Here is a 24,903-nt window from a genome sequence, read left to right as displayed (position 1 = left end):
ATCACTAGCACAACAAGTTGCCGCAACACTCCATAGCAACACCGTAACCATGGCAACGCAACGAACTAAGCTAGCAACACCAAGAGCATTAGCTATGAAAAGGGAAACACAAGAAGACATCAGTCAGTCAGCACGCGGTTGTGGTTGCGACTAGAGATACTACTGAAACGTTCTGGAAGGCATATCGGTTTTAACCATTGGAAGCCAGTGCGTTTCATAGGAGAAAGTCGTGGACTGAGAGTTGTGGGTAAGCTGGTTTTAACCGCTCTACAACGCTTTAGACCACGCTCGCTTCCTCGTAAGCAAACGTCCACCAACAGGATCGTGATCCCGCGCTCAGCCAAACGTCAACCGCGGGAGAAGTACTTCGGCAATCGCAGTAGGAGTGAATCGCCACAACGTGAATGTACCGAGGCTAACGGATCTCATCTAACGGGACGCGAAGTTGTGATTGTCACCTGAGCAGCAATTGAAGGGCATCTGAAAGGCGTATCGGTTTTAACATCGCAAGACAGTTTCCTTCATAGGAGGAAGCCGCGGCTTGAGGATTGTGGGTAAGCTGGTTTTAACCGCCTTAGACCATACTCACTCCCTGCCAAGCGAAGGCCCACAACGTCACTAACCTGCGCGCCACCGCCATAAGCCTCGGCAGCAGAGTCACGCTAACATACGACGTTTGCCACAGCAGTGTCACGCTAACATACGGCGCTGGCCGCAACAGCGCTACGCAAACATACGACGTTGACCGCAGCAGAGCTACGCAAACATACGACGATGGCTGCATTAGAACTACATGAGCATGCGACGTTGACCGCAGCAGAGTTACGCTAACATACGACGCTGGCCGCAGAAGAGATACGCTAACATACGACGTTGGCCGCAGCAGAGATACGCAAACATACGACGTCAACCATACCAGAGCTACACTCATGCAGACGCACCGACATAAGCTGCAGCAGAGACAGCGCAGTCGCTAACCGTAGGAGAAAAACGCCGACACAAGGCGTCACTGAGATACATTTACACATACCCAGGAAGCAACCAGTAAGGCGTCCTAACGGAACGCACCTACCGGGACACGAGGACCGTTAGCCCACCACTAATCATAGAGCAAGCATCAAACAAAGTGAAGAATACATACATATATTTCTTTTATTACATTTTATATTATAGTTATAATATAAAGAGTAAAAGCAATAAAGAGAATTTTATATGAAAACGATTTGCAAGGTGCCCCGAAATTCAAATTTATTGTAAGCGAACCTTGGACACGGCGAGTATACCCCAGCACTTATTGAAGAAGCACCGGGGCAACGAAAAGCTTCGTTACATTTGGCACCGGAGCAGGACCCTGCAAATCGTACAACGCCAGAAGGAACATTCTTGACAAGAAACCTAACCGGAAAATGGCCGACCAGATTGATACCACGTGGTTAGACAGCATTTCAAAGAGCAGCTGATATCCATCACACAGGAATTGGGTATTGAGCAGACAGGCACCACCCGAGAAATCCGAAAGCGCATAGCAGCACTGGCTTCGAAAGCAAATATTCACTCGGAAATACACGCAAAATTTTTATACCTAGAAGCCGCTTATAAGGAAACTACAGACATGAGTGAGGTAAATGAGGCCAAGAGACCGATTCCATCTAACGGGGGCGGAACCATGAACATCGCCGATAGACTATCAGAGCAAACCATGCTAACCAGACCCCTTGCTCATTACACACCGCCGGGAGCCACGTCAGAGACCATTCAGAGTATAACACCACCGAGAAGGAGTAACGCCAGGTACGACATCATTCGACAACGTCAGGGACCATTCAGAGTGCAACACCAGCGAGTACGAGTGACGACAGGTATGACACAATTAATGGAATACCGACGACATACCCAGCAATAAACAGAATGGTATAGAAGAGGGCGAGCGGGTGATCGCTTACGCCAGTCGGAAGCTCAACAAGGCAGAGGCCAACTATTCGCCCACAAAAGGAGTGTCTGGCTATCGTTTGGGGAATCCGTAAGATGAGGCCATACTTGGAAGGCTACAAGTTTAAAGTAATAACCGACCACAAGTCATTTAAGTGGCTAAATTCCATTGAGAGCCCTTCTAGCCGCATAGCGCGATGGGCCTTGGAACTACAGCAGCACACCTTCGACATTGAGTATCGCAAGGGGAAGCTTAATATGGTGGCGGACGCCCTATCTAGACAGCCGCTGGAGACATTACGACTTACAACGACGACGGAACCACAATGCAAGTGGTGGCACAAACGTGTCGGCGAAGTACGCACAAACCCGGAGAAATATGCCGACTATACGATACAGGATGGACAGTTATAGCGCCATATTCCTTGCCGGTCACGAAGCGGTACCGTGGAAACTGTGTGTGCCCACACCACTCAGACAGCGAGTATTACAGGAAAATCATGACATACCAAGCGCGTGACACATGAGTATCCGCCGGACAGTAACACGAATCACCAACCGATATTATTGGCCCGGTATGTTCTGTCCGCCGGTATATACGTCAATGCGAATCTTGCCAGAAATACAAGGAAACACAACAAAAGCCAGCCAGAAAGATGCTCTCACAGGTAGCCCACGAACCATTTGCCACAGTATGCTTCGACTTCGTTGGATCCCTACCGCGGTCTACACACGGAAACACGATGTTACTGGTATTTTTCGACCGATTCAGCAAGTGGGTGGAATTGATCTCCATGAGGCGTGCTACCGCAGACGGCCTTCGCCGAGCTTTCAGGGACGGATCCTCGCAAAGTTTGGCGTACCCAAAGTACTCATATCCGATAACGGAGCACAGTTTTGTAGTACGCTCTGGCAGCGCTACCTCAAGGAAGTCGGGGTACGACAACAATACACCGCACCCTAAACCCCCCAAGAAAACCCAACGGAACGAGCAAACAGGACCATTGGGCGAATCATAGCGCAGCTTATCAACTCAAAACACAAGCGGTGGGACGACCTTCTTCCAGAAATTGAACTAGCGATAAATACTAGTGTCAACGCCTCTACAGGCTACAGCCCAGCTTTCCTCGTGCAAGGACGGGAGCCACGACTGCCAGGAGCCCTATTCGATGAGGTCCACGTTAGGATAGGTGCAGCTCTCACCACGGCCGAGGAGAAGTTCAACAGAATGCAGGAAGCTTTCAGAATAGTGAGGCAGAATATGGAGCGGACGGCAGTAGATCAAGCACGTCATTACAACCTACGGCGGAGAAAATGGACCCCCGTAGTCGGCGAGTTAGTCCTTGCCAAGAAGCATCACTTTTCCAAGGCAACTGAGGTATTTGCAGCGAAATTAGCCCCAAAGTATGATGGCCCTTACCAAATCCTGCGGTACGTTTCCCCAGTAATTGTTAAATTAAGGAAAACCGATAGCGGAAAGGAGAAGACGGCAAGCATCGCAGAGCTGAAAGCATACCACTCAGCTGAAACTGGCGAAACCAAGAAATCAGGAAATAATAAAAATAATGAAAATTTAATAAACACGACAAAAAAAAACATGCAGAGATCAGAGAACACCGGGATGACACCAGTTATTCCACCGCAGACCACCGAGTAACACGTCATTTGCTAAGGATATCTAAACAAAATACAAACCAAGTCTAAAGCGGAGTCATCATGAGCAACATGGAAAATTTCAACGACAAGTTCACCAAAGTACGGCAAGTCTTTATCGCCATGGCCGAAGGGAAATGTAACCCTCGGGTAAAATTCCAAACCGATAAATACAAATTCACGATGACCAGAAGGAAGGTGACGATACAAGTAGTAGACACGGAGGTTTAAATCGCCGAAGTGGGGGGTGTGAGGACCAAATATAAGCCCTTAATTTGGCCCACACAAAACCATCGCCCCCACACAGAATCAGTAACATGACAACGCAACACAAATAAAACTCTACATAACAACACGATCAGCCACATACCCAACACAACACGAAACACAAACAAGGGTCTGAAACATCACTAGCACAACAAGTTGCCGCAACACTCCATAGCAACGCAACGAACTAAGCTAGCAACACCAAGAGCATTAGCTATGAAAAGGGATACACAAGAAGACAGAAGCCAGTCAGCACGCGGTTGTGCATTGTTTACTATATAGTTTGGCAGCTTAAATAGAGCTTATGTTGCGAATAGAGTGGAAGGTAGTGGACTAGGCAGTCGAATGTCGTATAATGAAGGAATTGATGTTCAGAGTTTTTTCAAAATTTGGCCGAAATCCTGAATTACAAAAGGGAGTGTAGTTAAGTACGAAAATGAAAAAATCTAGTCAGATTTTGCTCCTTTTTTAGCAGGAGATTTTCATTTTAAAAATGTAATATACAAACCAATGTTCATTCTATTACTTTTTTAGCAGGAGATTTTCATTTTACAAATGTAATATATAAACCAATGTTCCTTCTATTACTCATTTTATCTATGGAGCTTCACATGCACTTTATAAAAACGTGCTTTTTATTTTTACGAACTTATTCCTCAATGAAAATAAATGAAACACGTATTAGTGTAAGCATTAATCATGTATCTTACTTTTTAAATGTTCTTCTTAAATATTATGTGTTAAAAATAGCAGGACTAAAATAATATTGACAAGTCTGATATGTCAAACTAATTTTATATAATAGAAATGATTTCATAAATTGCATGCATTTTATACATATGCATTATATTTTAAATTTTCGCTAACTATTCGTTTTGTGCTGACCAAATTTTGCTTATGCATAACTTTCTTTGGCTATATGTATAAGAAACAATTCCAGTGGCCCTTTTTACCGTCTTAGGTGAACGCTAACAAACACTTTATTTGAAAGAAATCGTTCAGTGATTCGTCAAATAAGGGTTACTTTAAAATAACGGACGTTAAAAGTTCCCCTGTCACATGAGGAAAAATGAAATACAACTGTTTTTATAACATGAAGATAGAGAGAAAATTTATTAGGGATTGCACTGCGACCGTTCATCTATTGTGCCCTCATCAGATTGCGTCGCGTTCCAGGAGGATATGTTCCACTGTCTCTCCTGATCGATCACGAAATCGGCATGAATACAAAATTACGTTTTTTATTTAGTTGAACGGCGATAGAAATTCTTATATTTTTCAAGAAATCCAGGAAATCCAGGAAACCCAGGAAAAGAACCCTAAGTTTTTAATTATTTGTGTTTTGCTTTGACGTTGGCGGTGCGTTGCTTATAGTTTGAAGAAATTAAAGCGCGTGTGTTCAAAGTCAGATGTAGACGCAACGCAAGTGCCAAAACGACTCAAAAGTCACTTTAAGCTTAGCTGCTTCAAGTGTTATTCATCACTATTAATTAAAAATGTTGGATCTCGTAAGAAGCTAAACTTAGGCAAGATAGACACGAGACATAGCTTCGTAGGCGCGTACAAAATATGGAATGCAGCTACGATTTTCTACGCCTCAAGATTTCTTATGCTGTATCTAATACGCGTCTATGAAGACGCCTCGTATGCATCTTCCCTTAGATTATTTTCAAAGAAAAAATGCTTTGGTTTTTAAACTTTGCTATTATTCACATACATTTCTACTACTATGGCTTTCGCTTCCAAACTACTATTTCATTACTAAAAATAAAAATTAGTTCTGAAAAATGCAACCTTGTCACATGCGTTCCCAAATACGGTTGCCACACCATCTTTTCATTTAGGACCAAAATGCATCGAAAAAAGACCAGATCTCAAAAATAGGACCAAATTTTAGGTTTTTTATTGGTATACAAACAATTGCGATGTTTCAATGGTTTAATATATAAAATTTAAATAAAGTAGAAACTTGGTTTTAATTCAAACTGCACAAACAAAAATAAAGTGCATCTTTAGCTATTATAAGTTCATATTTCTAGGATTAGTCTATGTCTTTCACCAACCAAACGTTGTGAACCTAGTTTTGCTTGATTGCAATGGATTAAATTGCATAGCGCAGTTAGGTTTTATTAAAGAACGGTTAAAAAATTTGCGTTGTGGCAAACTCAGTAAATCCTAAATAAAACTAAGCAGTGGTATTAATGCTATTTTTATAGATGTTTACTTTTTCCCTAACAGTTTGAACTTCATAACAGAGCCTAGATTCAGTAAGTGTGAGTTGGAACTCAGACTAAAAATCAAGCGTCTTATAAGTTTCAACTGTGTAATAACTGAATACCGATTGAAATATCTAACCACTAAAACTAGTATTTTTTCTGATAAGTCCGTTGTTTCATCAAAAATTTATGACAATTTGTTTGCCCGAACATTCAACATTTCCCTTTTTAATGCCTTGCCTAAATTATCTACCGGGTGTGATGTCATTGTTCTGCTACATTTTATAGATAGAACAATTTTCGTGGTAAGAATTCCATTGAAGTGTAAATTGGTTAGGTATTTCAATTATTTTATACGAAGTTTAATGATTAAGTTGAAACACGACTTTTCTAGTCTTTAGATTTACCGGAAGTACCGGCCACCATATTTAATTTCAAGGTTGCCCTCTATTTTCATATCGATAGTACATGTTTTTTTTTTTTTTTTTTAATAGATTTGCCAAAAATTTTATTAGCAGTATTTTGAATTTTTGTTTCAGAGAAAAAGAAATAAAAGTACCAAATCCGTGCCGAACAAGAACCAAAATTGAGAAAAAGGGACCAGCGGACCATATCGGGTTGAACAGGGCCATTTTTGTCCAAATGGACTGAGGTGGCAACCGTGTTCTCAAATGCAAGCTTCCACATCAAATACATACTCATATAAGTACTTCGACATTACGAAATACATTGTCGCGTTGTAAGCCAAAGTATTTTTGCATAAAACCTTTTTGACCACCGTAATACCACAGATTAAGTGTAAAATTTCACAAAAATAATAAATTTTTTCGAAAAATCACACCGAATAACTGCAGTCCTTGTTTACGAATTTAGAAACAATGAGAATGGCAAACACGAACGAGTATGAAATATAATGTCAAAACGTATATGCACATGGTTGTATTTCAATGCACGAAAATGCTTTAAAAACGCATGAAATTGTTAAATTAAAGTTGAAAAAAAATATTAAAAACTTTAATATAAATAAAAAGCTTCTTTTAATTACAACAAATAAGCCTTATATATTCTATTTATACATCAATTGGTAAGGTTAATCTCATTTTAAAATTTAAGCTAAATAATCTAAAGTTTTTTTTTTTTTGAAATTGAGTCGAGAGCTGTACGTGTGAATGTGCGAATTTCACCGATCAGCTGTTAGTCGGTAAAATTTACAATGCGGTTGTGGTTGCGACTAGAGCTACTACTGAAGCGTTCTGGAAGGCATATCGCTTTTAACCATTGCAGGCCAGTGCGTTTCATAGGAGAAAGTCGTGGACTGATAATTGTGGGTAAGATGGTTTTAACCGCTCTACAACGCTTTAGACCACGCTCGCTCCCTCGTAAGCAAACGTCCACCACAGCATCTTGATCCCGTGCTCAGCCAAACGTCAACCCCGGCAGAAGTACGTCGGCAAATCGCAGTAGGAGTGAATCGGAGTGAAACGCCACAACGTGAATGTACCGAGGCTAACGGATCTCACCTAACGGGACGCGAAGTTGTGATTGTCACCTGAGCAGCAATTGAAGGGCATCTGAAAGGCGTATCGGTTTTAACATCGCAAGACAGTTTCCTTCATGGGAGGAAGCCGTGGCTTGAGGATTGTGGGTAAGCTGGTTTTAACCGCTCTACAATGCCTTAGACCACGCTCACTCCCTGCCAAGCGAAGGCCCACAACGTCACGAGCCCGCGCGCCACCGTCATAAGCCTCGGCAGCAGAGTCACGCTAACATACGGCGCTGGCCGCAGCAGAGAAACGCTAACATACGACGCTGGCCGCAGCAGAGATATGCTAACATACGCCGCTGGTCGCAGCAAAGAAACGCTAACAAAAGACGCTGGCCGCAGCAGAGATATGCTAACATACGACGTTGGCCGCAGCAGAGATACGCAAGCATACGACGTCAACCATACCAGAGCTACACTCACTCAGACGCACCGACGTAAGCCGCAGCAGAGACAGCTCAGTCGCTAACCGTAGGAGAAACACGCCGACGCAAGGCGTCACTGAGATACATTTACACATACCCAGGCAGCGACCAGTGAGGCATCCTAACGGAACGCCCCTAACGGGACACGAGGACCGTTAGCGCACCACTAATCATAGAGCAAGCATCAAACGAAGTCAAGAATATATACATATCTTTCTTTTATTACATTTTATATTATAGGTATAGTGTAAAGAGTTAAAGCAATAAAGTGAATTTTATTGAAAATGATTTGCAAGGTGGCCCGAAATACAAATTTATTGTAAGCGAACCTTGGACACGGCGAGTACACCCCAGCACTTATTGAAGAAGCACCGGGGCAAGGAAAATCTTCGTTACAATTGATGACAATTTGTGATTGGTCGCACCCATTGGATGGGGCGAATTACAGCTACAACAACACCAACAACAATAGAAAATGAAAGGAAAACGAAAGGAAAGGGAAGGAAAGAAAAAGCGCGCCTCCCTTGATCGACCAAGCGGTGTGGGTCTTACACCTTAGACTAACAAAATTGCTTCTATCATTCAAAAGAGAGGACTGTAGATTTATGACAGGTATTCTGACTGGACACTGCCTTCTTGTGTCACATGCCTTTAAATTAGACTTGGTCAGTGATAGCAGATGTTCGGGTTTGATGAGGAAACGATCGACCACGTTTTGTGCTCGTACCCTGCGCTTGCCAGGTTAAGTCACCAGCTTTAGGAGTGATACAGCTGTCATATCTAGAAACAGAAACTGGTCTAGTATTTGCCAAGAGGTCCAGGCTTTTGATAAGGTTTTTCAGTTTGGCTGTTAAATAAGCTTCTGATAACATTGCGGTCCTCATGGGCCGGTCAGTTCGACCTAACCTGACCTAAAGGAAAGGAAAGTTAAAGAAAGGAAAGAAAAGGTAACGAAAGGGAAAGAAAAGGTAAGGAAAGCACAGGAAAAGGGAGGGGTAACGAAAGGAAAGGAGGGGAAACGGAGAAAAAAAGGAAATTAAAAGGAAAAGGAAATGAAAGGAAAGGAAAGGAAAGAATAGATTCAAGAGGTTTCCAGCGCAAAATACAGCTTCTCCAAATCCAATTGCCAACCTCACCTATCCGTAGGAAATCCTGTTTCATTAACAGCCCAGGCTCTGGCCACCCCGAACTCCTCATGGATCTAGAGGATGGGAGGGCGGCATGGCCTAGAAGGTCGCTTCCCACGGCAGTCGGTTCTATGTACCGGGGCGACTCGGGATTTTTCCCGACCAAGGACTATCATTTCAGTGTCACCCCATTTAATTTGTTGCGTCCCTCCCACAAATTTTCATCCTCCCAACAGCTCCTTGCAGCGGGGTGCTCCATATTCTCTTGCTCCGGGAAGGTATCGAACCCAATCCGCGTCCGTTTGCTGACCCCGGTCCTGAGAAATGGTTTTGCTGCATCTCCCGGAAAAGAATCTTTTTAGGACGGCCATACTCTGTTCAGTGTGTCTCGTGTAAGGGATGGTTGCATCGGACAGGTTGTTCTGGGCTTGATCCCAAAACCCGACGTCCACGTAATTTGTAAAAATCTTTTGTGGCTCCTTGCTGTTCACGCCCAAGGGCGTCACGAAGTATACGCCTTAGCGCCCCCCCCCCCTACCTACCAGGAGCCCCGCTGCTCAGCAAGCCACAACAAGTACCCGCTGCTGCTCGCGCCCCACGGCGCCAACAACTCAAACGGTAGCACTGCTGAGCATCAGCCCCTGCCCGTCTTCTTCCCCCTCAGACTCTTAGTCCCTACCTCCGTTTGCACCGTTTGCCAGCACAGAATATATATTTTTGCGACATCCGCCCAATGCAGCTCTTGCTCATTTGTCATCAATATCCTCTAACGGGAGTCCGAGGAAACTTGCTGTTTCAACAGGGGTGGACCATAATGAAAGTGGTGTTAGAGGCGTTGGTTCCACATTACAATTAAAGAGATGGTTGGTGTCATGTGGGGACACATTGCAAGCGGGGCATACATTTTGTATGTAGGGGTTGAATGTGAAGAGGTAAGAGTTTAACCTGTTACAGGATCCATAACGAAGTTTAGCTAGAGTGACTCGCCTTTCCCTGGGGAGTATGCGTTCCTCTTCCGCAAGTTTTGGGTACTGTTTTTGAGTACTTGATTCACCAGGCAATTCCTGGCATAAAAGTCCGACGCCTGTTGTTGTTGTTGTTGTTGTAGCGATAAGGTTGCTCCCCGAATGCTTTGGGGAGTGTTATCGATGTGATGGTACTTTGCCGGATACAAATCCGGTACGCTCCGGTACCATAGCACCATTAAGGTGCTAGCCCGACCATCTCGGGAACGATTTATGTGGCCACATTAAACCTTCAGGCTATTCCCTCCCTCCCTACCCCCAAGTTCCATGAGGAGCTTGGGGTCGCCAGAGCCTCGTCTGTTAGTGAAACAGGATTCGCCGCGGATGGGTGAGGTTGACAATTCGGTTTGGAGAAGCTATATATTGCGCTGGCAACCTGAAAGATTGCGCTACACAGCCCCGTGAATCTGGTATTTTAGTCGCCTCTTACGACAGGCATACCTACCGCGGGTATATTCTGATCCGACGCCTGTTTGTGGAGTCCACCAAGGACCTGCTTGTGTTTTTTGCTTCATACGGCTGAGTTCCCAGGTGCCGTATTTCCTCAAATGGAGATGACTGCTTAAGCCCCTAGGCGGTGTTGGCTCATTAATCAGATGTCTGTTGGGATGCTCAGGTTTCTGGGTATTGTTGGTGTTGTTGTAGCAATGCTCGCCCCACCTAATAGCCGCGACCGATCACAAATTGTCATCAATATCCTCTAACGGGAGTCCAAGGAAACTTGCCGTTTCAACAGGGGTGGACCATAAGGAAAGGGGTGTTAGAGGCGTTGGTTCCACATTACAATTAAAGAGATGGTTGGTGTCATGTGGGGACACATTGCAAGCAGGGCATACATTTTGTATGTCGGGGATGATTCTGGATAGGTAAGAGTTTAACCTGTTACAGTATCCAGAACGAAGTTGAGCAAGAGTGACACGCGTTTCCCTGGGGAGTATGCGTTCCTCTTCTGCGAGTTCTGGATATTTTTCTTCAAGTACTGGATTCACCGGGCAATTCCCGACATAAAGGTCCGACGCCTGTCTATGGAGTTCACCAAGGACCTGCTTGTGCTTTTCCGCTTATACGGCTGGGTTCTCAGGTGCCGTATTTCCTCAAAATGCTTACGGAGATGACTCCTTAGGCCCCTAGGCGGTGCTGGTTCGTCAATCAGATGTCTGTTGGGATGCCCAGGTTTCTGGGTATTCAACAGAAACTGTTTGGTTAGCATCTCATTTCTCTTCCTGATGGGGAGTATTCTTGCCTCATTATGCAGATGGTGTTCTGGGGACATAAGAAGACAGCCCGTGGCGATTCTGAGAGCAGTATTTTGGCAGGCCTGTAGTTTCTTCCAGTGGGTGGTTTTTAGGCTTGGCGACCATATGGGTGACGCGTAGCACGTAATCGGCTGGCTAATTGCTTTGTATGTGGTCAAGAGCGTTTCTTTATCTTTTCCCCAGGTACTGCCAGCAAGGGATTTGAGGATTTTATTACGGCTCTGAATTCTTGGAACAATTGCGGTTGCGTGCGCACCAAAATGTAGATCCTGATCAAACGTCACACCCAAGATTTTGGGGTGTAGGACAGTCGGTAGCGTAGTGCCATCGACGTGGATGTTCAATATGGTCGACATTTGGGGCGTCCATGTGGTAAATAAGGTCGCGGAAGATTTAGTCGGTGACAATGACAGGTTTCGCGAGGCGAAAAAACTGGAGAGATCAGGGAGATAGCCGTTTATTTTATTGCATAGCTCATCGATCTTTGGGCCTGGACCTGTGGCCATTATTGTGCAGTCATCGGCGTAGGAAACGATTGCGACTCCTTCCGGTGGTGAAGGTAGCTTAGATATGTAGAAATTAAACAAAAGCGGGGATAGGACACCACCCTGTGGCACCCCTTGTATAATTCTCCTTTGTTTTGATGTTTCGTTTCTGAATTGCACCGATGCCTGCCGACCACCCAGATAATTTGCGGTCCACCTTTTAAGACATGGGGGAAGGGTAGACCCTTTCAGGTCTTGCAGTAACGAGCCATGGTTGACCGTATCAAAAGCTTCAACAGGAACTGTTTGGTAAGCATCTCATTTTTCCCTGATGGGTAGTATTCTCGCCTTATTATGTAGATGGTGTTCTGGGGACATAAGAAGACAGCCCGTGGCGATTCTGTGCAGTATTTTGGCAGGCCTGTAGCCTCTTCCATTGGGTAATTTTTAGGCTTGGCGACCATATAGGGGACGCGTAGCACGCAATTGGCTGTCCAATTGCTTTGTATGTGGTAATGAGCGTTTCTTTGTCTTTTCCCCATGTACTGCCAGCAAGGGATTTGAGGATTTTATTACGGCTCTGGATTTTCGGAACAATTGCGGCTGCGTGCTCACCAGAATGTAGATCCTGATCAAACGTCACACCCAAGATTTTGGGGTGTAGGACAGTCGGTAGCGTAGTGCCATCGACGTGGATGTTCAAAATGGTCGACATTTGGGACGTCCATGTTGTAAATAACTTCGCGGAAGATTTAGTCGGCGATAATGCCAGGCGAGGCGAAAAAACTGGAGAGATCGGGGAGGTAGCCGTTTAGTCTGTTGCAAAGCTCATCGATCTGTGGGCCTGGGCCTGTGGCCATTATTGTGCAGTCATCGGCTTAGGAAACGATAGTAGCTCCTTCTGGTGGCGAAGGTAGCTTAGATATGTAGAAATTAAACAAAAGTGGGGATAGGACACCACCCTGAGGCACCCCTTGTTTAATTCTTCTTGGTTTTGATGTTTCGTTTCTAAACTGCACCGATGCCTGCCGACCACCCGGATAATTTGCGGTCCATCTTTTAAGACATGGGGGAAGAGTAGACCCTTCCAGGTCTTGCAGTAACGTGCCATGGTTGACCGTATCAAAAGCTTTTGATAGGTCTAGCGCAACGAGTACTGTTCTATGGTGGGGGTCTTGATTTAAACCGCAATTTATTTGGGTGCTGATGGCATTTTTGCGCGGTGGTGGTGCTATGGAGTTTTCTGAAGCCATGCTGATGACAGTCTAGCTGCAAATTTGCTTTGAAGTAGGGGAGTAAAATGTCTTCAAGCGTCTTTGCTACACGCGATAGGAGAGATATCGTGCGATACGACTCTCCTATGTTAGCTGGTTTCCCAGGCTTTAGTAGCGGGACCACCTTGGCCATTTTCCATTTTTCAGGTATGACAAATGTGGAAAGAGGCAAGTTGAACACATGTGCTAAATATTTGAAACCCTATTTCCCTAGACTTTTAAGCATCGGCATGGCTATGCCGTCTGGGCCCGCTGTTTGGATGGTTTAGCATGACCGATGGCATCCTCAACCTCCTTGGCGGTGATGGTAATTGGTGACGCGCTGTATTTATGTTTATGTGCGTGTCTGTTCGCCCTCCGTCTATCTTTGTCGACCGTAGAATGCATTATATATTGTCGGCAGAAAGCGCTCGCGTATTTTTTCGCATCCGACAGCACTTTATTACCAAAGCCGACCTTTGTCATTGTGCCTAGACGGATTCGATAGGGACCCTATGGTGGACCACAGTTTACCTACACTGGCAGAGAGGTTACAACCACTTAGGTGCTCCTCCCATTTCGCCCGCTTGTGTTCATCCACAAGCAATCTGATGCTTTGGTTTATATCCCTTATTTGGGGGTCGCCGGGATCGAGCTGTCTTATAAGGTCACGTTCTTTCGCTAAAGTGGGGTCGAATTTCGGGATTTCTACCGGCGGGAATGAAACGTGCCGAGGCGGATTCAATGACCTTGCGAAAAGCACGCTCCCCTTGGCGGGCATCAGTCGGGATAGGGAGGGCAGCAAAGCGGTTGTCTGTAAAGGATTTGTATTCGTTCCACTTTCCTTTTTTGAAGTTTATGAAAGTGCGTTTTTCTGTGACGATGAAGTCGGCGGTACGCGTGAGCGAAATAAGTATGGGCAGGTGGTCGGATGCCAATGTTACCATCGGCTGCCAGTTGACGCAGTTTACGAGTTATGCCCTTACGATTGAAATATTCGGCGAACTGTGACAGCTTCCTACCATACGCGTGGGGACGTCTCCCTTTATTGTGCAGAACTTCGTTTCTTCTCTTTGATGCGCCAACATCTCACCCCTACTGTCCGCCCTTAAGTTTGAATGCCATAGATCGTGACGGGCATTGAAATCGCCTAAGATAATGCGATTGTTGCCAGTGAGTAAGGCACTGATATTAGGGCGATATCCGCTGGGGCAACAGATGGTTTGCATCGCCTGACCGGACAGATAAGCCTTTACGTTCTAAGACACTGTCCCTGCGGTTGATGCCGGGATCAAATATATGATATTGCACAGTGGTGTATGATAAACGCGAGGCCGCCTCCACTTCCGCTCTCGCGATCTTTTCTGTGGACATTATGCCCAGAACAGGTCTGAAGTGCAGATCTTGCTGTGAGTTTAGTCTCTTGAATCGCAGCAATGCGGATGTTGTGCCGCTTCATGAAATCGACTATCTCCGCGATCTTCCCAGTTAATCCGTTACAGTTTAACTGCAGAATTCTGAAGTGCATAGGGGAGACGTGGCCACTCTGAGAGTAAGTGACGGGTGGCTACGCCTCGGTTGTGGAAGGCTAGGACGCAACTGCTGTTGTGGCCCTGGGACTGGACGTCCTTGGGTAAGCATTGGGGTACCCGGTGTATTTGGGTATGCGGCCTGGCAACATGGCGCAATAAAACCCGTCGACGGGTTGCCGTCGCGGAGACCAGAACATCTAGGAAAGTGGCACCGTCCATGGCAGGAGCTGCATTGGGCGGATGTCGCAAACATATATAATTCTGTGCTGGCAAACGGTGCATAGGGAGGTAGGGATTAAGAGTCTATTTCCCTGACCTACCAAATTGCTGCCGGAAAAGACGGGGGGGGGGGGGGGGGGGGGGGAAGACGGGCAGGGGCTGATTCTCGGCATTGTTCCCGACTCTACTACGCAGATTGTAGGTATGAGTGGGAGCAGCCGTATTAGTTGGGTGCGCCGTGGGGCGCGAGCAGCAGCGGGTACTTGTTGTGGCTTCCTGAGCAGCGAGACTGCTGGATGGTAGTGGGGGGGCGCTAAGGCGCAGACTACGGGACGTCCTACGGCGTGAACAGCAAGGAGCCACACAAGATTTATAGAAGTTACGTGGACGTCTGATTTTGGGATCTAGCCCAGAACAACCTGTCCGATGCAACGATCCCTTACACGAGACACACTGACAAGAGTATGACCGTCCTAAAAAGATTATTTTACGGCAGATGCAGCAAAACCATTTCTAAGGACCGGGGTCAGGAAATGGACCCGGATTGGGTTTGATACCTTCCCGGAACAAGAGAATATGGAGCAGTCCCGCTGCAAGCAGCTGCTGGAAGGATGACAATTTATGGGAGGGACGAAACAAATTAAATGGGGTTACATTGAAATGGCAGTCCTTTGTCGGGAAAAATTCCGAGTCGCTCCGGTATGTAAACCGACGGCCTTGGGAAGCGATGCAGCTCCTGCCTCGGACGGTGCCACTTTCCTAGATGTTCTGGTTTCCGCGACGGCAACCCCCGACGGGTTTCATTGCGTCCTGTTGCCAGGTCGCACACCCAAATACACCGGGTACCCCAATGCTTACCCAAGGACGTCCAGTCCCAGGGCCACAACAGCAGTTGCGTCCTAGCCTTTCACAACCCAGGCGTAGTCACCCATCACTTACTCCAAGAGTGATGACATCTTCCCTGTTGCAATTCAGAATTCTGCAGTTAAACTGTAGTGGATTAACTGGGAAGATCACGGAGATAGTCGATTTCATGAAGCGGCACAACATATGCATCGCTGCGATTCAAGAGACTAAACTTACAGCAAGATCTACTCTGCATACCTGTTCTGGGTATAATGTCTACAGAAAAGATCGTGAGAGGGGAAATGGAGGCGCCCTCGCGTCCATCTTACACCACTCAGTTCAATATCATTAATTTGATCCGACATCGGCCGCAGGGACAGTGTCTTAGAACATCAAGGCTTATCTGTACGGTCAGGCGATGCAAACCTAGAAATCATCAACATCTGCATCCCTCCTGCCACCTGTTGCCCCAGTGGATACCGCCCTAACATCAGCGCCTTACTCCCTGCAATAATCGCATTATTATAGGCGACTTCAATGTCCACCACGATCTATGGCATTCAAGCTTGCAGGCAGATAGTAGGGGTGAGATGTTGGCGGATCAAATAGAAGAAACGACGTTCTGCACAATAAACGGAGATGCCCCCACACGTTTGATAGGAAGCTGTCACAGTTAACCGGATATATTAGATCGCTTTTGGATGAACACAAGCGGGCGAAATGGGAGAAGCACCTAAGCGGTTGTAACCTCTCTGCCGGTGTAGGCAAACTTTGGTCCACCGTAAAGTCTCTATCGAATCCGTCTAAGCACAATGACAAAATTTCCATCGCCTTTGGCGATAAAGTGCTGTCGGATGCGAAAAAATGTGCGAGCGCTTTCTGCCGACAATATATTATGCATTCTACGGTCGACAAAGATAGACGGAGGGCCAACAGACACGCACATAAACATATATTCAGCGCGTCGCCAATTACCATCACCGCCAAAGAGGTTGTGGATGCCATCGGTCATGCTAAACCATCCAAAGCAGTGGGCCCAGACGGCATAGCCATGCCGATGCTTAAAAGCCTAGGGAAGAGGGTTTCAAATATTTAGCGCATGTGTTCAACCTGTCTCTTTCCACCTTTGTCATTCCCGAAAAATTGGAAATGGCCAAGGTGGTCCCGCTACTAAAGCCTGGGAAACCAGCTAACATAGGAGAGTCATATCGCCCGATATCTCTCCTATCACCAGTAGCCAAGACGCTTGAAGGCGTTTTGCTCCCCTACTTCAAAGCAAATTTGCAGCTAGCCTGTCATCAGCATGGCTTTAGAAAACTCCATAGCACCACCACCGCGTTAAATGCCATTAGCACCCAGATAAATTGCCCTTTAAATCAAAACCCACATATAACAGTACTCGTTGCGCTAGACATATCAAAAGCTTTTGATACGGTCAACCATGACGTTACTGCAAGACCTGGAAGGGTCTACCCTTCCCCAATGTATTAAAAGGTGGACCGCAAATTACCTGGGTGTCAGGCATCGGTGCAATTCAGAAACGAAACATCAAAGCCAAAAAGAATTAAACAAGGGGTGACACAGGGTGGTGTCCTATCCCCACTTTTGTTTAATTTCGACATATCAAAACTACCTTCGCCACCGGAAGGAGTTACTATCGTTTCTTACGCCGATGACTGCACAATAATGGCCACAGGCCCGCTCCACAGATCGATGAGCTTTGCAACAGAATAAACGGCTACCTCTCTAATCTCTCCAGTTTTTTCGCCTCGCGAAACTTGGCATTATCACCGACTAAATCATCTGCGACCTTATTTACAACTTGGACGTCCCAAATGTCGACCATTTTGAACATCCACGTCGATGGCACTACGCTGCCGCCTGTCCTACACCCCAAAATCTTGGGTGTGACGTTTGATCAGGATCTACATTTTGGTGAGCATGCAGCCGCAATTGTACCAAAAATCCAGAGCCGTAATAAAATCCTAAAATCTCTTGCTGGCAGTACTTGGGGAAAAGATAAAGAAACGCTCATTACTACTTACAAAGCAATTGGCCAGCCGATTGCATGCTACGCATCCCCTATATGATCGCCAAGCCTTAAAACTACTCACTGGAAGAAGCTACAGGCCTGCCAAAATACTGCTCTCAGAATCGCGACGGGCTGTCTTGTTATGTCCCCAGAGCATCATCTACATAATGAGGCGCGAATACTTCCCATCACGGAGAGAAATGAGATGCTAACCAAACAGTTCCTGTTGAATACCCAGAAACCTGGACCAACAGGTATCTGCACCGCCTAGGGGCTTAAGGAGCAACGGCACCTGCGAACTCAGCCGTAAGAAGCCAAAAAACACAAGCAGGTCCTCAGTGAACTCCACAGACAGGCGTCGGACGTTTATGCCAGGAATTGCCCGGTGAATCCAGTACTTAAAGAACAGTACCCAAAACTTGCGGAAGAGGAACGCACACCTCCCAGGGAAACACGAGTCACTCTAGCTCTGGATACTGTAACAGGTTAAACTCTTACCTATCCAGAATCACCCCCGATATACAAAATGTATGCCCCGCTTGCATTGTGTCCCCACATGACACCAACCATCTATTTAATTGTAATGTGGAACCAACGCCTCTTAACACCCCTCTCATTATGGTCCACCCCTGTTGAAACAGCAAGTTTCCTTGAACTCCCGCTAGAGGATATTGATGACAATTTGTGATCGATCGCATCTATTTCATGGGGCGAAGCACTGTTACAACAACAACAACATGGCCTAAAAGGTCACATGTGGTCATAACAAAGCGTTCCCGAGATGGTCGGAAAAAGGAAAGGAAAAGAAAGAAATCGTAAGTAAAGAAAAGGAAAAGAAAACTGAAACGAAAAGAAAATTAAAATGAAGAGGAAGAGAAACAAGCAGGAATTGAAAAAGCCGTAAGAAATGGCAAAGGATTTTAGCTTCTATTATTTATACGGAACAAATGCTGATATTAATTTATAATTTATTACATTTGTTTTCCCTGAATATTTAGCAGTGAAGCAATTTTAGGTTACACTTTAAGTAAAGGTATGCATGTGCACTGGATCCGTTGGTTTTACTGATATAGGTAAACCAAGTATAAATAGACCGACTGCTAGTGTAGCATAGGTATTTGAACATCAAATGCTTCGGGTTTCTTTTTCCAACCAGGCCAGGGTAAAATAATCGCCTTCCTCCCGCAAAACTGGAGACAAAATTTCCCAGACTCGCTTGTGATAATCATTTAAAATGTTCAACTGTAAAAAATACGTCACTTACTACGTCTTACGAAAGTTTACGCTATATACCTCTACATCCGACAGCAAATTCTTATTAACCATTTTTGTTTGCTTTGGACACATTGTAATAGTCTTGAATGTTAAAGCACCTCTTCCCGCAAAATTATGTTTTGTCAATGCTGGAACGATTTGGACAATGTCTTCAATTCGGATTCCAAATTCTCCGTCCTGATAATAACCTGGTTCTGGATAGAAGAAATAAAAGCATTATATATATTTGTAGCTTCATTTAATAATATTATACGCAATACCGTTGGATATAAACATATTTTCTTGCAATCCAGGATCATCTGGCATGGACCGAATTCCGACTCCCATAGGGCCTTCATGTACATTAAGGAATGATCCGATTCCATGACCTGTCCCATGTCCATAATCAAGTCCAACATCCCAGAGAAATTTTCTGGCAATTGTGTCGAGAAATTGACCCTGATCAACATTATATGTTAATTAAAGTAAATTTTGAATTGAATTTCGCTTACTTTAACCATTGCTGGAAAAATTGTTGATCCAAATGCTAACTGGCCTTTTAGTACACGAGTATAGGCATCCTTTTGAAATTCTGTGGGTACTCCAAAATGAAATGTGCGAGTCACGTCTGTGGTTCCATCCCTAAAAAGTTGAAATTCACTTGTTATTACTCATAAACGTTATGATAAAACTACCTATATGAAAGTTGATATTTTGATTAGCTGACAGAATCAACTGTAACAAGAAAATTTACTGAAAATTTTAAAGCCAGGGCCCGTATCGTGTTATACGATCACGTATCGAAAAGCACTTTCACTTAAACGATAAATCAGAAACTGTCAAAAGATTCCTAAATTATAATAAGTTATGTATCTTAAGCTGGAGTCATTGGTGCCGTATGTCGTATCGCTGTATCCGTATCCCTTACGTAATCAGCTGTTTATCGTTACGACGGTAAACCAAAACCCAATTGGTTGGCTACGATACGGTTACGACTTTAGCGGCACCAATAACCGATTGCATTGATTCTCATAAGGTTGGTCGAATCAGCTGTTAAAAGGTTACCGATAAAGCACCAATGTCTCCCGCTTTATGAGTACAAGTAGCTATTATTTCACATATTTCCCTAATACGATTACCCATTTCAGAGCTACTTCGATTTTAAAAATTTCTTTCGATCGCGGTCGTATAACGCGATACGGGCCCAGAACGTTACACAAATACCAATAAACAAAACACGCATTAAAAAATGAAAGAGCAAATAAATCATAAATAGCGGAGTATTTTGCTCCGTTCCCACTTTTTTATCTCAAAGTTATATTTGGGTTGAGTTGAAAACTATATAATAATATAATTTTCTACCTTATATCTTTGAAGGTTTCATTGCATGCGTATGAAAAGCTGATTGTTGATCAGAGCTGGGTAAATTCAATTCCATTACATTACCTATTACATTCCTCAGTAATTAGAAAAAGTAATAAATTCCTGTTCTGCACAGCAAAGGAATTGAATGCACTTCAATTCCCCAAAAAAATATCAAAAGTAATTTCGTTTTTTGAAGCTCAATTAACGGAAACGCGATGAATGTTCCGGAAAACTTTTTTCACGTATATTCCTGGGATCTTCTCATCAGCTCTTGAAATTTTGACAGCATCCATAGTTGCCTCCTCTGAACCATATTGTAATAAATAATATTACAGCAGACAATAACAAAGAGTCGTCCGTATAAGACCTCAGAAGGGTTTGAAGTGAAGTATAATTATATTTAAAAGTTTGCGTAAGAATGATGCATCGTTTTAAAAATATTGCGTCTCCTTGTTTTCAAAGTTTCGTGGTCAGATATTCCTCTGTGCCTTATTGTTTTTAAGTAGATATTTGCATTTTCACCTTTTTTTTGTCCCTGTACCAGGGCCAAGGGCTATGTTACACAGTTAATCATGTAGGTAATGGTGCCTCCTTTGACCCTATCATACTGTGGCGAATTTTATCACTATGTTGTTAGTAAATAAAGGCACAAAAACAATTAAGCAAGCTGCTACTCTTGTGTACATGAACAAATCAATCATCATTTACACACATACATACAAGGCAACGAAGAGATACTCACAAACACTGGTAATCATCAGCCGAAGTACTTACTCACACATACACCTGCATATTGCTATAAGATAACCATAAAATTACAAATATACATTTACACAGATGATAACTAAGCAGGAGATACAAAAGTTTTAGAAGGTGAAACGTCTTACGAGAAATATGCGAACGAAGCAACAGAGAGTATAAAAGCAGCGCAAGCTGAGTAATCAGTAATCAGTTTTGATTTAAACACGCTATTGGGTGTGAAGTACTACTCCCAAAGTAATCTAAATTAAGCTCAGTTTACAATACTGAATATTGCAGTGATTTATTCAACAGTTTAGCTATTCGAACGTTAGCAGAATTTGCATAAATATCAGAAATTCCCTAACATCGTTACAATTGGTGTCAGAAGAGGAATTGTTGAATAAATTCCAGAGTACAATTAGGACATGGCCAAGTTAAGTGCTTTGAAGATCCAGCAGCTCAAAAAGGAGTTGCAGAACCGTGGGTTGAATAAAACCGGCAATAAATCCGAACTACAAACACCACTACGAGAGGCAATGGAATCAGAAGGAATTAACGTGTTTCATCTTGAGGGCGATGAGACAACAAAATTGGAGGAGAAAAACGAAACACCACAGACAATGGCGAATACAGGCTTGAACACGATATTGGCTGCAATATCGGCACAAATGTCCGAAATGTCATCTCAAATATCCACAAAAATGTCATCGCAGCTGGAATCCCAGGAGAGACGCATAACATGCAAGATGGAAGCACAGGAGTTACGCATTTCAGAAATGTCGTCGCAAATGTCATCTCAACTGGAATCGCAGGAGACTCGTATAACATCCAAGATTAAAGCACAAGAGGCACGAATATCTGCAATGTCTGGACAGATTTTTTTTTTTTCTGCGGGGAGGCTGAAAAATGCCTAATGCACCATAATTGCTGCCGTCGCAGCAACCGTGTGTCCGTAGACTAAAAAACAGCCCCGTTTTGGAACCGTCGCCCACCCCGGCACCACTTTCGCATTACTTCAGGGTGGTGTTCCATATTTCTCGTTTTTTAAGAGCCTACTGTTGTCCCTGCGTCCAGGTTCCCGCTATTTGCTCTCAGTGTCCATTTAATCGCCACTGCTTCGCATGCGCATTTCTCTGCGCTCCCTCTCAGCATCCATCAGGCGTGTCATTACTATAAATGCCATTTTGCTCACTGCAGTCCAGCACTCTTTCCTGTTGCACATATGTGATACTAAATTTCTCGTGGTAACTTCCTCCCCAAAGACTCCATGCAAGGTGAATCTTTCTTCGTGGAAACGGGGCAGTGGAACATGACGTGTTCTGCATTTTCTAACTCCGTGGTACACATTGGGCAATGAGGATCTTCCTCTATCCTACGCTTCCATAAATACTCTTTGAAACCGCCATGACAGATATCAACGCAAATCTCTGCACAACTGGAAGAGCAAGAAGGGCGTATTTCCACGAAGTTGGAGGCGCAGGATACAAAAATTTTGCTACTCGAGGACAAAATTGATGCCGAGATTGAAACATTGAAGGTTGTATACAGGATTCGCAACTTGCAATCTGTTTATTTTAATTTAAAACGATTTGATTTATTTCTTTTGCTTTATTTTTATTTGAACAACCTCTGCGTTTCGCTGTCACCGGAAGAAGAAGGCCCCAGAGCAAAAGCGAAGTTGGCTGCATTTCCGCCAGCAGGTGACATTTACCATCTGTCAGGAAGGCATGGTATAATAAAATGGGTGACATGGCAGATTAAATATAAGAACATTACAACTCGGCCAATCTGACTTAATGATTGACCTCAATCAGCTGAGGTTGTGTGACCTGTTGCAGGTGGTGACTGAAGTGGGTCTTGTTCATCGTTATTAGGCAGGCACCATTTATGAATTTTCATAGCTTCAATAATGCCGTCATATGACAGATGTGTCAGTTGGCAGTTATATATATCCCTTATGACATAACGATCATTCGGTAGTACTTTGTGTATAACATATGGGCCCCTATACTTTTGAACGAGATTCTTATTAGTTCCTACCGTGGTATCCACGTCCCAATGACTACAAAATCTCCTACTGAATAGGTTTTTGACGGAACACTGTGTTTAAAAAAAATTGGTAATTATACTCTTGAGAACTTTCTATATTCCTAAGTGCCTTTTGCCTATTTTCGTCATGGTCTCTAGTGGTTTCATCCACTAGTTTGCCTTCCATAGATTCGGTAAATTCATCCACGATACTACCTCTTTGATTTACCCCAAAGAGTAAAACGCTAGGCGAGTTTTTCGTAGTACTATGAATACTGTTGTTTAGAGCATATTCTTTTTGAGGCAACTTGGCGGCCCAGTCGGAGTGTTCCACGGACTCAGTACGTTTACTCAACATACTCTTGAGGACACGATTTACTCTCTCGACATGTCCATTTGCCTGCGGTGATGCTACTGCGACCTTCACACGGCTTATATTTCTTTTCGATAAGTAGTCACTAAACTCTAGGGTCGTAAAGCAAGTTCCGCGGTCAGTTATGATACGTCTGGGGCGGCTATAGTAAGAAAAATATTTATCTAGTGAGCAGCATACTTCTTTTGTACTCGTGGAATTAACCGGATATAATTTTAGAAATTTTATGAATGCGTCAATCACGACTAAAATATGCTTGTGTTTTGATTTAATCGCTGGCAAGGACCAAAGTGATCTAAGTGAATGGTGTCAAATGGTATTGGTTTTTTTAGGAATAATAAACATGTTAAGCTCATTGGAACGAGCTGGGGCAGAGTACACAATACACTTAAGACAATGCTTAATGAACCGGTCAACTTTATCCCTCATACTTTCAAACCAATAAGTCTTGCGTATTTGGTTATAACATTTCTCTGTTCCTAAATGGCCAAATTTCTCGTGAGTTGTGCGGATTACATTTTCCTCCATCTCTGAAGGTAAACAAAGCATAATCTTCTCGCCAATTCTCCTACACACTAACCGTCCACTAGTTCATACCCTATGGCTTCCTCTTTCTCCAATTTGGTCATGAGCTCCCTAAGCTTCTCGTCTCGGTTCTGAGCAATTTGGATCCGAACATCCAGATCATCCAAGTCGACAGCGGCCACTAACTCACTTTGAACTTCGTCAAACCAGGGTTGCGAATCTACAAGTTGAGAATACTGACGACTGCTAATACTGCTTTCATCGGATTTTGAAGTGAAATTTATGGAATCGTATTCTCTTTCCAACAACGGACTCCGGCTTAACGCGTCTACATGGCCCAGATTAGCTCCAACCCGATGCTGAATAGAATAATCAAAAATTTCCACCTCCAATGCCCACCTAGCTATTCTTGGATTGATCTGTTTCTTATTTAGGGTCATGGTAAGTGAGTTGCAATCTGTTATGATTTTAAATGGCACACCTTCTAAATATATTCTAAATAGGAGAGCATATATGATCGATAGGGTTTCCAGCTCCAATGCCCACCTAGCTATTCTTGGATTGATCTGTTTCTTATTTAGGGTCATAGTGAGTGAGTTGCAATCTGTTATGATTTTAAATGGCACACTTTCTAAATATATTCTAAATCTGTGGAGAAAATATATGATCGATAGGGTTTCTAACTCAAATCTATGATATCTAGACTCAGCTGGTGTCGTTGTTTTGGAAAAGTACGCTATTGGATAAAAATTCCCATCGTCCTGCTTTTGTAGACCAGATTGATACCACGTGGTTAGACATCATTTCAA

General features: G+C 44.0%; 1 protein-coding gene across 2 annotated transcripts in view; it reads right to left on the bottom strand.

Moving 5' to 3' along the window:
* Positions 1 to 18,697: 18,697 nt before the first annotated feature.
* ApepP (Aminopeptidase P) overlaps positions 18,698 to 24,903 on the bottom strand; it is a 192,469-nt gene continuing 186,263 nt past the window's right edge. For both annotated transcript variants that reach the window (XM_067760141.1, XM_067760142.1), the window contains 4 exons: positions 19,575 to 19,704; positions 19,344 to 19,521; positions 19,102 to 19,277; positions 18,698 to 19,050 (listed from right to left, as the gene is read on the bottom strand). In XM_067760141.1, coding sequence (XP_067616242.1) covers positions 18,934 to 19,050; positions 19,102 to 19,277; positions 19,344 to 19,521; positions 19,575 to 19,704 — 601 coding nt within the window. In that variant the 3' untranslated portion in view covers positions 18,698 to 18,933. The remainder of the gene's footprint in view (positions 19,051 to 19,101; positions 19,278 to 19,343; positions 19,522 to 19,574; positions 19,705 to 24,903) is intronic.

This window comes from Eurosta solidaginis, chromosome 1, assembly GCF_040869045.1.
Source record: "Eurosta solidaginis isolate ZX-2024a chromosome 1, ASM4086904v1, whole genome shotgun sequence".
In the NCBI taxonomy this organism is placed as follows: domain Eukaryota; kingdom Metazoa; phylum Arthropoda; class Insecta; order Diptera; family Tephritidae; genus Eurosta; species Eurosta solidaginis.
Note: the sequence above shows the minus strand (reverse complement) of the source record. Positions and strands in the feature narration are given on the sequence as shown.